Consider the following 16,218-nt stretch of genomic DNA (forward strand, 5'->3'; position numbering starts at 1 on the left):
CTCTCTCTCTCTTTTCTCTATCTCTCTCTCTTTTCTCTCTCTCTCTCTCTTCCACTTTTCTTTTGTGTGTAGGGTTTAGCATTACCTAACTGTATTCCACTCACACTATAAAAAAAATCAAGCTTAAAAATAAACAAAAGAAAACATAAGAATACTATGAACTGAAAGAAAACTTTTTTTTTATAGAAATGCCATACCTTCTCATCAAGATTCAGGTTCTTCTTGTAATCCTGAAGTCGGGCAAGGTTACTGTCAACATGATTCAGGCTCAGCACAGAATACAAACTCTGGTTGTTGTGGCACTTGCTGTAAATGGATAAGCATTATGAACTTAACTACAATCAATACTTATGAACACTTATGAACATGATAATCCTGGAGACATGAACAAGTGACTATGTAGCAATGGACTTTCCCATAACAAACAAGTGAAGAATGGATGTCTAAAATATACTTATTCCTATAAGTCTATGAAATATGAATGAATCACCTGATAATCTCAGTTATGCTTGGGGCTTGACCAGGAGGATAATGGCTGTTAAGATTGTATAATTCTGCAGCAGCATTAAAGACTTCAGAGTGGGTAGGGTCAGCAAGGGGGTCACACACAAGGATCTCACTTATGCTGCCCACCACAAAAAGTGCTGTGGTTGCTGCCATGATCAGGGCCGAGAACAGGAATGTCAGACCAACACCACTGCAAACAAAATACAAATTTACCAATTGCCCTATTAAATACGTCAAATCCAAGAACTAAAACCCAAAATAATAAAACAAGAACTCTTCTGCAAGATGACTGCACTTGACTGCACTCACCACATGAGCCATGATGCCCCAGTTGCTTTATGGCAAGATGAGGCTTCGTCGGGTCGCCGACCACAGCATCCAAACACCACACCCAGTGTGAAGCAGAGGGTGATCACCAACAGTAATATACAGAGCCCCATGAAGCCCCAATACCTGAAACAATGGAAGTTAAAATATTTACAAAGGTTTAATTACCTTTCTTATCATATACATGATGCACAATTTCCTCACAATAGCCAGTATTTATTATACCTTTGTGTATAAATTTTAATCAAGGTATTTGCTAATGCAACATTAAGAGCACAAGAGGTGAATACATCATGTGATAATATTTAAACCTTTGGCACCAGGTGACTGCAATACATGTCAGAGTGATTTTAATATCTTAGCCCATTTATCCCATTCAGATAAGTCAAGTCAACTGATAATCTGACTATTTTCAGCTTTAGTAATTTGTTTTACATATTTTTATCATCATAAGGTATTAAAGAAATACTGCTATAATGTCCTTTCAATAAATCATTAAATTAGAGATATTTCTATTTCTTCTAGTCATGAGTTTGATCTTCCATTCTCTTGTAAAATTGTCAATCATCTAAAAAAAAATTAGGTGTAACTTATAAACTAGGAAATATGGTAGTAACAAGCAAATCAACTTATCAAAATTTACTTTTTATGTAATTCACTAAAATGAAAAAGAAATACTCACCTATACATAGCATATTCATTGATCCCATCCTGCAACAATCTTATGTATGTTTCCGTTTCTTTGGGTTTTGTGTCAACGCGCTGTAACGTTCTATGGATGCTCTCTGCTGCATCCTCCAGCTCACCTCCTATGAGGTTCGACAATATGTTACTATACAGTACATGTAATAGATATCATATATTGAAAGAGTTCAGCATTTAGATAATTCCTCCTGTCAAACTGGGTAGGCTAAAACACAAGCATAAATGCAAGCCAGATACAAAGAATTAAATAAAGAGAAAATTCTGCAACAATAAATGAACACTATTGTTTATGGAGTACCCTCAAGATATATTAAATGCTAAATGAAGGATTATTGACTAAACAATGCCTTGATCTTGATGAAGGGTCTAAGCAGTAAACACTCACACATGGATGCACTAATCTTATACCTCCTTCACACAGCCTCACCTGCATCAAGGATCTTGGCCTTGATCTCTGGGATGGAACGCTGCACCTTATTTTGGATCTCAGTTGCAATGGAGTCGAAGGCTCTTTTGCCTCGCTTCACTGCTATTTCTATGTCATTTTCTATGAGTGATTTCACTTCATCCAATTTTGATTCAACATTAGGCAGCTGGAAGTCAGATGCTTTGTGAGTAATCAGTGCACAGTGCAAAGAACAACAGTAATAAAATAAATCATAAAAAAAACTAAGACAAATATAATAATAATGATAATAATAGCAACAATAATCTCAAAATTAACATATATAATACTCAATGATGCTAGTACTCAAAATCATATTGGTCAAATGCATATTACAAATATATTCACAAAAATGTCTCAAACTTTTGATTACAAAAAGCTTCAAAATGTGGTCAAAATATAAGAATTCTACATGAGGAATAAAACTTAAATCAGTATAAAAAGAACTGTGCATAATACTAAAGAATGTAATAACATGAAAATAATAATTATGATGAAAAGTTCTCTAACAAAGTTGTATATCTGAACAAAACAGAGAATCAATAAAAAGTTTTAAAAATTATCAATCTGAAAAAAAGATACACGAGGGCAGAATATCTACACAGGGAGCTGCTACAAAATGTATCTATACTTTGGGCAAATCTTATATACTGACTATAATTCAGATCTCAACACAGGTCCTGAAGCAATTTCTGATAGAATGACAATAATGCAGACAGAAAAGGGAGGGAGAAATTGGGGAAAGGGGAATGGGGAAAGGGTTAATGGGGGCAGGGGGAAAGGGGAAGGGAGGAAGAGGCAAGAGGCAAGAGGGAAGAGGGAAGAGGGAAGAGGGAAGAGGGAAGAGGGAAGAGGGAAGATGAGAAGAGGGAAGAAGGGAAGAGGGAAGAAGGGAAGAAGGGAAGAGGGAAGAAGGGAAGAGAGCCAGGGGAATGGGGGTAGGGGACATAGAGAAGATGTGAGGGAAGGAGAGGGACAAGATGGGAAGGGGAAGGAATGAAGAGGGAAAGGGAATGGGGAGAGGGAAGAGAAAGAGAAGTATGGGTAGGGGAAGAGGTAGGTAAGGGGGGAGAAGGAAGAGAATGGGAGGAGGAGGAGGAGGAAGAGGAAGGAGGAGGAGGAGGAGGAGGAGGAGGAGGAGGAAGAGGAAGAGGAAGAGGAAGAGGAAGAGGAAGAGGAAGAGGAGGAGGAGGAGGAGGAGGAGGAGGAGGAGGAGGAGGAGGAGGAGAATGAGGAGGAGGAAATGAGGAGGAGGAGGGGGAGGAGGAAATGAGGAGGAGGAGGAGGAGGAGGAGGAGGAGGAGGAGGAGGAGGAGGAGGAGGAGGAGGAGGAGGAGGAGGAGGAGGAGGAGGAGGAGGAGGAGGAGGAGGAGGAGGAGGAGGAGGAGGAGGAGGAGGAGGAGGAGGAGGAGGAGGAGGAGGAGGAGGAGGAGGAGGAGGAGGAGGAGGAGGAGGAGGAGGAGGAGGAGGAGGAGGAAGAGGAGGAGGAAGAGGATGGGAGGAGAGAGGAGGAGGAGGATGGGAGGAGAGAGGAGGCAAGGAGGATGGAGGAAAGAGGGACATGATCTAACACTGAACATTTCTCACTCCTGGAAGTATTCTGCCAGCAATCAATAATAAATGAACATGCAGAATCACCAAATCAATTGAAAAGGGAGCAGAGCTCACTCTAAATCATAAAGGAGGCACTGGATCAACACAGCATCTGGTCCACACAGTCACATGCTGCTGCTGGAAGGCTCCATGCATTCTTACCATGCATGTTAGTAAATCAAATTCACAAGAAGTTAACAAACTGAAAATTGTATCTTCTCAAAAAGAAATGAGAATCAGATAAGGAGAAATAAATAATCAGATGTTACTTCCAAAAAAGAAATTCACATGCACTACATAAAAAAAAAAAAAATAAAAAAAAAATAAAAAATAATAATAATAATAATAATAATAATAATAATAATAATAATTAAAAAAAAAAAAAATTGCAGTTCATAAGTCACCACCAAGATTAAGAAGCAAATATTCACGTTATGATAGCAATCATTCCTATGGGTTATGATACATGCTGTCCATGTTACCTGAGGCAAAACATCCGTCTCCAGGTACTGTGAGGAAGGAACCACACATGTTAGTGCCACTGCCCAACGCAACTTGCAGCTCAGCCAAACTTCTACCTTCAGCATAGTTCAGTGTGTCTTTTATGACTCCACCACAAGCAGTTCACTTATGTACTGAGAACAGCAAGTGCTTGTTCAAGTCCAAACACTGCTGGTTTCAAGATAATCTCTTACAGCACTAACATCAATGCAACATAGAAGTTCAGCCGGCACAATCATTTAAAGCACTTAAGTCATACATTACCTATCTGCTAAGGTTAGGTGAGTAACATAGTTCTTGGGTCAGGGATGTACAACCATGTTTTTATCTCTCTTACTTTAATCATTTTTTTATATTATATATATTTTTTTTTGAATATAATGAATCTCAACTATTTTTTTTAAATAGTAATTCCAATGTCAAAACTTTTATCAACTTAATATATTTTCATTTTTCTTTCTTTAAAACAAGGGCTGCACATCACTGCACCAGTAAACTCAAAAAACCACACCACAAACTTCCACAAATTTCACAATAAAACTTCCTGTTATCACCCTGTATATGGTCAAGGAATAGGGAGATCGGAGAGGTGAGTTACCTTGCCAAAAACATTAATTTTAAGTTAAAATGCCTCCCAAATGATAAAAGTATTAAAATCATCACTTCAGTATTTGCTGTGATCAAGAATACTGCACATACATGATATTTCTTCCAATTTAAGATACATCCCAAATCATAAAGGCACTGTTAAAATCATGATCATGAATACTGCTATTCTCTTTTCAACATGCTTCTTCAAGAACTTGAAGCAAATATTATCATTCATGTAAAACACATTCACCTAATGCAAGTTTCAATGCAACATTAACTGCTAAGTTGACAAAATATCTTGCTCATGCTAATATTTCAATTTCCATCCATGAACTATCCTTGCTGCAAAGCCTTCACACTATATAATCGTTCTCCTTCTTTAATCATTATATCTATAAAATCTACACCTGCTAAACTCCTTCTCAATGCTGAATGCATTCATCTTACTATTGTGACGACCATTAGCTTACAAGCTCTCAACTACAGTACACTCTAGCTGTTAAATATCAATGTTTAAACTTTTTTTAAATTCTATCTTGTTGTGATGGAACCTGCTTAGTCCAAAGAGCCACATTACCTGGTCAAATTCATTGTTGATTCTGAGTTGATCAGCATATTGTGTAATGAGCTCCTGGCAGTCTGGCAATGCCTCACAAGATTCCTGGAGCTCACGCAACCTGCGAGCAACATCACCAAGTCCTGCAACAAAGAAGGTGTTAATGGCAAGCACAGACGTTAGAACAAACTTTTTACTCAAGGTTTATGTGAATATTACTACTCCTATCCCTACTTTCACTAGTTTATTAGCAATAAAAATTGCTAATGAAGTTCTTTCTCACCAAGAACAATAAAAACAACTTAAGCACTAACCACTCTGTAGATTAGAAGTTTGATCCTGCAGTTGGAGTGTGGTATTTTTGATGGTCCAGAGGTCTTTCTTGATTGCTGATAGACTGGTCACTATAGCAGTCAGATTGTCTATTGCCACAGCTTTGGTCACCCGTGCCAGCTCACTCTTCACCAATTCACCACTGCCTGAAATTGTAAGCAGCTGATGAGCAACAATAGTCACAGATAAAAAGGTTAAGAGGAATCTAGAAGAGATCAAATGGGAAAAAATCTAAAAATAGGAAAAGTATCCCAAAAAAATGACTACAGTAGCTTTTATCATAAACAGGGCAAGTAATTTTTTTCTTCTATAAAGGAAACTGACTTGAGTGTAACCTCTGTGACATATTTCATCAAAAGGAAGAAATCAGGAAAACTGAGGCTCCCTCAACCTAAGCATAAACTTTGAGGGGCAACCTGGTTTCAAAGGGTTAAAAAGGAAATTAGCTTATATCACAAAGTTAGGAAAAAGAACTTACTATCCAGCTTGTTGAAGAGCACATCCTGCAGCTCTCTGTAGTTGCTCACCAGAAGATTTTGCACCTCCTGGAATGGGGGAATTTGGGCTTATTTTTAACCAATAATGGCAAGAAGCAATTTTACATGTATGATCACCTCCTCTTTTTACTTTAATTGCAGGTAAAAAAAAGTGTTCTATTCTAAATCTGTGTATTTGTGATAATAAAAACTTTCTTTTTACTGGAATGATTTTTTTGCCACTAGCATCAAACCTGAAAGTGCATAAACAATATAAAATATACAAACTACATAACATGAAAGAACACACCGCCAACATAAGAAAATCAACAATACAACACCTCCACACCAGGAAGACAATCTCTCCATCCTTCACAAGAACAAGTACCCCACCCCCCCATCCCCTCTCTCAACCCTCCACATGTCCTGCTGCCCCCTGCATCGCTCTCGTTCACCTGTTATCAACGCGTCATTGTTTGGCAGGAGTCAAGGAGCCAAGGAAGCAGAAACCACGTTGTCAGCTGATGCTTGTCTGATGCTGAGACTGAGGAGAAATGAGGAGCTGGAGGAGACTTAACTGAATGGCACTGATTTTAGGATGGATGGATGCAAAGACATGATATGGAGAGGAAGAAGCAAAGGAGGTAGGAAAGAAAAAGAAAGGCAGTGTGGGGAGTGGGAGAGAAAGCAGAGAGACAAGATGAAATAAGAGAGAGAAAGAGAGAGAGAGAAAGAGAGAGAGAGAGAGAGAGGAGAGAGAGAGAGAGAGAGAGAGAGAGAGAGAAGAAGAGAGGAGAGAGAGAGAGAAGAGAGAGAAGAGGAGAGAGAGAAAGAGAGAGAGAGAGAGAGAGGAGAGAGAGAGGAGAGAGGAGAGAGAGGACAGAGAGAAAGAGAGAGAGAGAGGAGAGGGGAGAGGGAGGAGAGAGGGAAAGGAGAGGAGAGAGGAGAGAGAGAGGGGAGCGAGGAGAGGGAAGAGGAGAGGGAGAGAGAGAGAGGGAGAGGGAGGGGGAGAGAGAGAGAGGGAGAGGGAGAGAGAGGAGAGAGGAGAGGGAGAGAGGAGAGAGGGAGAGGGAGGGGAGGGAGAGGGGAGGGAGAGAGAGGGAAGAGAGAGAGAGAGAGAGCGGAGAGAGATGAGAGAGAGGAGAGAGAGAGAGAGAGAGGAGGGAGGGAGAGGGAGAGGAGAGGAGAGAGATGGGAGGGAGAGAGAAGGAGAGGGAGAGAGGGAGGGAGAGATAGGGGAGGGAGAAGGGAGACGGGAAGAGGGAAAAGGGAGAGGGAAAAGGGAGAGGGAAGAAGAGGAGAGAGAGGAGGAGAGGAAGAATAGATATATATAATAGAATATATAGGTAGAGATAGAATAGAAAGATATATATAGTAAGATAAGAAGAGATAGTATATATAGTATATAGATAGAGATAGATTAGTATAGATTATATAATATCATATATATGTATATATAAGATATAATAGATAATATATTATATATATATATAGATAAGATATTGATATAGATAATAAGATATAATATATATATATATAGTATTATAGATATATATAGATATATATATATAGAAGATATATATGATAGAATAGAGTATAGATAGAATATAGATATTATTATATAGATATATATATTAAGAAGATATAATATAGATAAAATTATAAGAGAATATATAAAGATAGATAGTATATATGATAAATATAAAAATATATATAAGAATAGATAGATATAAATAGAATAGAGTATAAAGAATATATATAATAATATATGATAAAAATGATTTAATATATATATATAATATAGATTTTAAAATAATATAGAAAAGATATAAAATATATAGAAATAATATAATATATATAGATATATATATAAAAAAGAATAATAGATATTTAAAAAAAATAAAATTGATAAAATAGTAAAATAATGTAAAAGGGGTGGAAAAAGAGATTATTTAAATAAATAAGGGTAAAAATATATCAAAAAAAAAGAAAAAAATTAATACAAATAAACAAAAAAAAAAAATAAAAATTAAAAAGAAAATAGAAAAAAAAAGAAAAAAAATAATTATAAAAAAAAAATATATATAAAAAAAGAAAAATAAAAATAAAAAAAAATATTAATTAAAAAAATTTTAAATAAATAATAAAAAAATATTAAAATATAAAAAACAAAATCAAAATAATATAATTTGAAAAAAAAATAAAAATAAAATAAGATATAAGATATATATAATAATAAATAATATAGATAGATATATATAGATATAATATAATAATATATATATAATATAATAATAATATAGAGATTAAAATTATATATAATAAATATAATAGTATTAAAGAGAATATAAATGAAAATAAATATATATAAATAAAATATAATAATATAAATATATATAATATGAATAATATAATATATATATAATATATATATATAATATATATTATATAATATATTATATATATATATATATATATTATAATAAAATATATATATATATTATATATATATAATATAATATATAATTATATATGTATATATATATAATATATATAATATTAATATATTTATATATATATATATATATATATATATATATATATATTATATATATATATATAGAGAGAGAGAGAGAGAGGGAGAGAGAGAGAGGGGGGGGGGACATAGGTAGACAGAGACAGAGATAGGAGGGGAGCAATATCAAATTTGAAATAAAGAAAAAAAGCTCATTACAATGAACACCGTATTGAGAGCCGGCGTAGGAATCTGAGTACCGACAAGAGGAAAAAATAAAAATTATCGGTAAGTGATTAAGCGAAAAGATACAAAAAAAATGGGGATGAAGGCGAATAGCAAAAGAGAGAGGACAATGGGACAAGAGAGGGGGAAAGGGATCGGAATGTGTAGGTGGGAAGACAGAGGGGATTGTATCGCTGCGAAATACGCGCGAGAACACACGCAACACAAGGCTAGGAGAGGAAATGCGAGGCTTAGCGGGGAAGGAGTGGGGGGAGGGGAAGGGGCAATAATGTTGACAAAAATAAATAAAAGCGCCAACAATAACAACAACCCTATCAGCAACAATTAGCCGGAAAAGAACAAGAAGGGAAGGGAGAAAGGGGGTATATTCGTGTCTCAAATTAGCTATTGATCATTGTCCTTGCTCCCTCCCCCACCCCCACCCCCACTCTGCCCTCGAATCAATGAGCCGTCACGTGGCCTTAGAATGTTCGAATTCCAGGGGATCCCTGATAAAAGGGGAGAAGGGAAGAAAACAATAAAGAGCCCAGAAAGCAACTCGGAAACGAGTGGGCGTGAGAAGGGAAATGGGAGAGGGATCTTCGGCCCCCCATTCCCCTCCGCCTGCCTGCCGTGGGAGAATTACAATGTTTACGCCGAAGGCGCTGACCGTGGAGGCCGGAGATGCACGCACGTCTCCGGAGACATGTCGCCATATCCCTATGATTTCGCCCTTGGCCGCAAGCCTCGCCCGGGTCAAGGTCATTAACTGTTCGCTGGCCTTGGAAAGGTCTCGGCTAAATACTCTGGCCCTTCGACGGGGCCTCGAGGCGCCCTTGGCGGAGTGCTTATTAGGGCAGTCGAGACGGGGAGTCAAGGCGTGCCTCGACTATTCAGACGGGCCCTGTGCCGCTGAATGCGCATGACCGCACATGACCGACGCAGCTTAGGATCATGACTCTTGATTCCTCGCCCGCCAGACCTGAGCGCAGCCTTTCAAGTCCTCTGCAATCCCTGAGGGACGCCCTAGAGTTTCACAAAGGCATCAGACACTCCCATCCCCCAAACAATATGATGCTCCACGGGTACTCACGCTGTCGGTGTTGTTGAGGAAGAGCTTTGTATCGTGGAGGGCGGTGCGTAACTCGCGGGGCAGCTTCTGCACGCCGTCCTCGATCCTTGCGTTGGTTACGAAGGTGCAGACCAGCCCCAGCCTACGGGAGGGAAAGAGTTAGGGGGTCGACAAGAACACCGATGCTCTCCAAGCCACGTGCATGACATAAGCCCAAACAAAGCCAAGAGGGCGCCTCTGGAGGCTACTCACAGAATGACGACGACAAGGGTGGCCAAGAAGGTACCGAGGGTGACGCGCTTGCAAGGGTCGCGCTTCTTGTCATAGTGAGGTTCCTGGGCCCCACAGCGGCCGGCGCAGCGGCAGCAAGCGAACACGAGGCCGCTGAAGGGCATGACGACTACCATGAGGGCGCCCAGAACCACCAGGGATACCAGTCCGATGTAGTGGATCACCAGGACGTCCCAGTTGGCCTCCAGCTCCGAGACAACGCGCATGGCCTGCTGCCGATCGAAGGACGGCTGGGCCAACTCCTGTGACACCACCGCTCCTGAAGGGGGAGAGAGGAGGGGTTAGTATGAGGGACCTGAGGGACACCTGACGCTGACGTGCCCTATAGTAGGTTCCTGAGGCTAACACAAGGCCTTAACACCAGCAGAAGGTCCTAAAACAACTCACCAAGGTATTAGCGCAGAGGAAAAACAGCACCGCGGATAGGCTTACAATCCGCAAGGCAACGTATGAGCACGTTACGTAACAGCATCACATGACAGGCAAATGACCTCTCAGTGTAACCGGGAAGTTAAAAGATGCTAAATGACACGAGATGACCTCGCTTTGTGACGACAAAACAAAATACTAGAAAACAGATACAGAAACTGGATCTCACTCACACACTCTCTCTCTCTCTCTCTCTCTCTCTACCTCTCTCTCTCTCTCTCTACCTCTCTCTCTCTCTCTACCTCTCTCTCTCTCTCTACCTCTCTCTCTCTCTCTACCTCAATCGCTCACTCAACCTCAATCGCTCACTCAACCTCAATCGCTCACTCAACCTCAATCGCTCACTCAACCTCAATCGCTCACTCAACCTCAATCGCTCACTCAACCTCAATCGCTCACTCAACCTCAATCTCTCGCTCAACCTCAATCTCTCGCTCAACCTCAATCTCTCGCTCAACCTCAATCTCTCGCTCAACCTCAATCTCTCGCTCAACCTCAATCTCTCGCTCAACCTCAATCTCTCGCTCAACCTCAATCTCTCGCTCAACCTCAATCTCTCGCTCAACCTCAATCTCTCGCTCAACCTCAATCTCTCGCTCAACCTCAATCTCTCGGAGCTGCAATTCCGCCGATCGCGTCCTAGCCTCCATTCTCCACTGTGACGTCACGGCCTCCCTCTCCTCAGCGAGGGTCACTAGTCTATTCTGTCCTAGGATCCCCAGATAGGATCGCCGAAATCTGGTCAGCTACAGGGAGGGATTGGTCACACTATATTCCGTGTCCCTTCGGACACTAATATGATATGGCTTACTGCTGCATACTGTTACTATAATAAGATTTTACCTATATTTTAGATTAGGAATGTGAGGTAAAAATAACAGGATCAGGAAAACTGAAATATGCATATTTGTGGAGAGTTGATGTGCGTAGCTCGGGTATTCATTGCTTATTTCATCCATTGTTCTTTTCACATTCCTGTTTTTATAATCCTTATGAATGGTGTTCCACAACGGCTCTTTGACTCTCACTTTATCCAACAAGACGTAAATAACTTCCGAAGAGAGCTCCATGCTTCTGGCGTGTTGAAGTGGGTTGATGTTATGTTCTTTTGCCAAATGAAGTTTATCCGAATTATCTATAAACATTTAATGAGACATCGTTGTTCGATGTAATATATCTTTGTGTCTAATAATTTTGTTTGTTTTTATCGTGATATGTAATAATTTTTAAAAGATTCTAAGTAATGAGTTTACCAGTAATAATAATATAGTTTTTGTTTCGGCAATATATTTCAGCTCTAGGCAGGGATGAAGTACCGACAGAGCGTTTTCGCGCTGCGGAGGGATTTTCATCTCGGATCCGTTTGCAGAAAGGGCAGCATCCAGTTCTGTAAAGGGATCCCTGGACAGAATAGATTAATGTGACCGGCCCTTCAGCCCCGAGCCTCCCTCGCCGGGCTGGCTTCGGGCAAGGCCCTTCCCGCGGCTGCCCCGGGGACCTCCTCCAACTGCATCCTTCTTAGCTCTTCCCTTCTTCCCCTCACCCTCTTCCGTCTCCTTTCTCTCCTTTCCTCATTCTACCCCTTCTCTTTGTCTTTCTTTTCCTCTTTCTCTTTCTTCTCCTTCTCTTCCTTTTCCTTCTGATTTTTCTTTGTTTCCTCTTTCACTCCCCGAGGAACAGGAAAGCCCGAGAGGAGTCTCCAGAGGCCCTCCTGCACCACCATCCCCCTTCATCTCCCACCAAGGGAAGCTTATGCCTCTGGATTTCTTCCTATGCAAATATTTTCGGCCCCACTTCTCCTTGCATGGTTGGTCGGTCGGTCGGTCGGTCGGTCTCTTCAAAATCTGATTTTTGACAAATGATCAGTCCTTTCTCTCACTCATTCCCACAGCGAAAGAGTTTAAGTTTTAAGTTTGGTTTGTATTCCATTTGATACAATGGATATTCTTGGTGTGACATACTGTATGATTTTGCTCACGTGTGTCAGCTGCTGCTGACTCAGCGGAACCGAGTCCTTGCCCGCCGTGGTGCCCAGCCACAGCAGTAACCTCCAGGCGACAGTTGCAACTTCTCGCGCCTGGGCGGGGCGCGAACCGCCGACGGATGAGAGGCCGACACGTTGCCACTGTACTAGCCCGGGGAGAGAAAAAGAGAGAGAGAGGGGAGAGATGAGAGAGAGAGAGAGAGAGAGAGAGGGGAGAGAGAGAGAGAGAGAGAGAGGAATGGAGAGAGAGAGAAAGAGAGGAGAGAGAGAGAGAGAGAGGAGAGAAGAGAGAGAGATGAGAGAGAGAGAGCGAGAGGAGGGGAAGAGAGAGAGAGAGAGAGAGGAAGAGAGAGAGAGAGAGAGAAGAGAGGGGGGGGAAAGAGAAGAGGAGAGAGAGAGAGAGAGAGAGGAGAGAGGGGAGAGAGGAGAAGGGGAGAGGAAAAGGGGAGAGAGAGAGAGGAGAGAGAGAGAGAGAGAGAGAGAGAGAGAAAGGAGAGGGGGAGAGAGAGAGAGAGAGAAAGAAGAGGAGAGAGAGAGAGAGAGAGGGAAGGGGAGAGAGAGAGAGAGAGAGAGAGGGGAGAGAATGGAGAAAGAGAGAAAAAGGAATGGAGAGAAAAGAGAGAGAGAGAGAGGAGAGAGAGAAGGGGAGGAGGGGGAAAAAGAGAGAGAGGAGAGAGAGAAGAGAGGGGAGAGAGGAGAGAGAGAGAGAGGAGGGAGAGAGAGAGAGAGAGAGAGGAAGGGGAGAGGAGAGAGAGAGAGGAGAAGAGAGAGAGAGGAGAGAGAGGAAGAGAGGAGAGAGAGAGAGAGAGAGAGAGAGAGACAGAGAACAGAGAGAGAGAAGAGAGAGGAGAGAAGAGAGGAGAGAGAGAGAGAGGAGAGAGAGAGAGGGGAGAGAGGGGAGAGAGAGAGAGAGGAGAAAAGAGAGAGGAGAGAGAGAAAAAAAAGAGAGAGAGAGAAGAGAGAGAAGGAAAAGGAGAGAGAAAAGGGAGAGGAAGAGAGAGGGAGAGAGAGGGAAAAGAGGGAGAAAACGAGAGAGAGAGGGAGAGAGAGATGGAGAGAGAGAGAGAGAGAGGAGAGGTAAAGGGATGAGAGAGAGAGGAAGAGAGAGACGAAGGGGGAGAGAGAAAGAGAGAAGAGACAAGAGAGAGGAAGAGAGAGAGAGAGAGGAGAGAGAGAGAGAGGAGAGAGAGAGAAGAGAGAGGAGGGAAAGAGAGAGAGGGGGAAGAGATGAGAGAGAGAGAGAGAGAGAGAGAGAAGAGAGAAAGAGAGAGAGAGAGAGAGAGAGAGAGAGAGACAGGAGAGAGACAGAAAAGAAGAGAGAGAAAAAGAGAGAGAGAGAGGAGAGAGAGAGAGAGAGAAAAGAGAAGGGGAGAGAGAGAGAGAGAGAGAGAGAGAGAGGAGAGAGAGAGGAGGGGAAAGAAGAAGAAGAGAGAGAGAGACAGAGAAGGGAGAGAGACAGAGAGAGGAGAAAAAAGAGAGAGAGAGAAAAAGAGACAAAAAAGAGAGAGAGAGAGAGGGGGAGAAGAGAGAGGAGAGAGAGGAGAGAGAAGGAGAGAGGAGAGAGAGAGAGAGAGGGGGAGAGAGAGAAAAAAGGGGAGGAAGAGAGAGAAAAAAGAGAGAGAGGAGGAGAGAGAGAGAGAGAGAGAGAGAGAGAGAGAGAGAGAGAGAGAGAGAGAGAGAGAGAGAGAAAGGGAGAAAGAGGGGGAGAGAGAGAGAGAGGGAGAGAGAGGAGAGAGAGAGAGAGAGAGAGAGAGAGAGAGAGAGAGAGAGGGGGGGGGGGGAGAGAGGGAGAGGGAAGGGGAAAGGGAAAGGGAGAGGGAGAGGGAGAGGGAAAGGGAGAGGGAGAGGGAGAGGGAAAGGGAGAGGGAGAGGGAGAGGGAGGGAGAGGCAATAACGCCTCCTTTCCGCCTGTTCTCCGTCTCGAGCTTCTCATTCTCCAAGATTCCGACACAAGATCAATATTTGATTTCGTGTGATTGTTTACAGAAGTCTGCCATCCCGCGGCCGCCGCCTCCCTCGAAGTCATGTACGAGTGGCACTGTCGTATTAGTAATAATTCAAACAACGATGATAAGGATTGTAATAAATAAAAAATAGATATATATATAAAATCATGATGATGACACTAAAATGGTAATACGATGACCACTGCTATGTTAATCATTTGCAATCATCATCGTCTGTCGCCACCTCTCCGAATTTCGTTAATTTAGGATTGGTTCCCAGGAGATAAAACGCCGTCTGGCTACACTCAACAAATGAAACGAAACCATTAAACCTCAAATGGAATTTAATATTTTTTACTCATACTTTCGACCTTCGCTCTGACAGAGTGCGATAAATCTCGTGGCCTTTCCTCTCGATCTATCCTCGCAGCTTCCCTACTTACGGTCTCATCCCGCCGCCAGTAAACTCTTTAAACTCTTCCCGCGAGATGCCTTTCCCATTGACCCGGAAACTCCTCTTCAATATCCAGCTGATCCACCATCTCCATAAAGAACTGTGCTTCGCCGGGAGCCTCCGTCAGCAACGTCCAGCACCGACCGCCACGGTTTATGCAATTCGTTCGCCATTTGTTCTTCCCGAAAATCCCCTAAGATCCCCGACATCAAAAATCCCCTTTTCGGTTCCATCTGCCTTCCTACCGCCTTCCATCCACAGCTCCTTTTTACGTCCCAGATATGTGTCTTTGTTGGCCGCGTTCCAGGCTGCCGAGACCCGCTGTACCGAGTGCCAGTGTCCCATTGTTCCTCCCCCCCACTCCCGCCCGTCAAAATGTTCCAGAACTCCCTTCCCTGGCCGAGGGCGTGCTTTGGCAGCCCTTTTCCCCTCCCGAATCCTCTCCTTCCCAGAAAGGGCGCCCATCACCAAGGGCTCCACCGCCGCCCTTCCGGAGGCATCCCTCATGGTGGCGTGAGGCAGCCGCGGCGAAGCTCTCCATCCCAGCTCCCGGGGCCGAGGGGGCCTCGAGTTCTGGCGCGCTTCCAGGCGTTAAAGAATTATGAGCTAACCTCATTCCAGGCCAGCCGCTTCCAGGCCAACCTCGTCATTGGTTATGGCTCCTCGCGTCGGCCGCCCGGCGCGCCTCCAGCTGCTGACCCATGCGCCGTTTCCAGCGGCCGGCCGATAGATGCGGTTCCAGCCGCGGCTTCTCGCTCTCTTGCAGTGCGGCTCGTGCGAGAGGCGCTCATTCTCTCCAGCGGCTCGTTCCAGGGGCTCTTGTCCCGAGAAGCTTCTTCTCGGTGGCCGCCCGAGCGCCGGATGGCTCCTTCTGATGCTACCAAGAGCTCTCCAGCGCCTGATCAATGAGCGTAGTTCTATATGTTAATCAGGCTATTCATATTCATTTTCTTTTAGCCTGGCTATCTCCCTCCCACCCTTTCTCTCTTTCCTTTTGCTTTTCCTTCCCTCCCTTTCTCTTCTTTCTTCCTCTTCCTCTCTCCTCCATCCTCTTCCTCTCCCTCACTTCCCTTTCCTTCTCCCTTCACCTCATCAGCCAGCCCTGGCATGCGACCAAGAGATCCCAAGTCCCAAGCGCGGCCACGACTCCCCTACGCTGACCTCGTCTGACCCAACCATTACTGGCCCCTCCGCGCAGACCCTTCTTCCGCGACCCCTCACTCAAACCCACTGACTCCGAATGCCGTGACATCATACATCTTGACCTT

At 42.8% G+C, this 16,218-nt stretch overlaps 1 protein-coding gene across 1 annotated transcript; it reads right to left on the reverse strand.

Moving 5' to 3' along the window:
* Positions 1-197: 197 nt before the first annotated feature.
* On the reverse strand, positions 198-11,216 carry LOC119577595 (prominin-1-A-like; the record flags this gene model as incomplete). The annotated part of the gene is given in 13 exon segments (XM_037925173.1): positions 198-306; positions 491-697; positions 817-960; positions 1,517-1,643; positions 1,967-2,132; positions 4,060-4,086; positions 5,247-5,368; positions 5,540-5,704; positions 6,037-6,103; positions 9,868-9,988; positions 10,099-10,396; positions 10,629-10,681; positions 10,966-11,216. Coding segments are annotated over 13 exon segments (1,857 nt in total), but the record flags the coding sequence as incomplete, so codon positions are not given.
* Positions 11,217-16,218: the final 5,002 nt, after the last annotated feature.

The sequence above is a fragment of the Penaeus monodon genome, chromosome 10, assembly GCF_015228065.2.
Source record: "Penaeus monodon isolate SGIC_2016 chromosome 10, NSTDA_Pmon_1, whole genome shotgun sequence".
In the NCBI taxonomy this organism is placed as follows: domain Eukaryota; kingdom Metazoa; phylum Arthropoda; class Malacostraca; order Decapoda; family Penaeidae; genus Penaeus; species Penaeus monodon.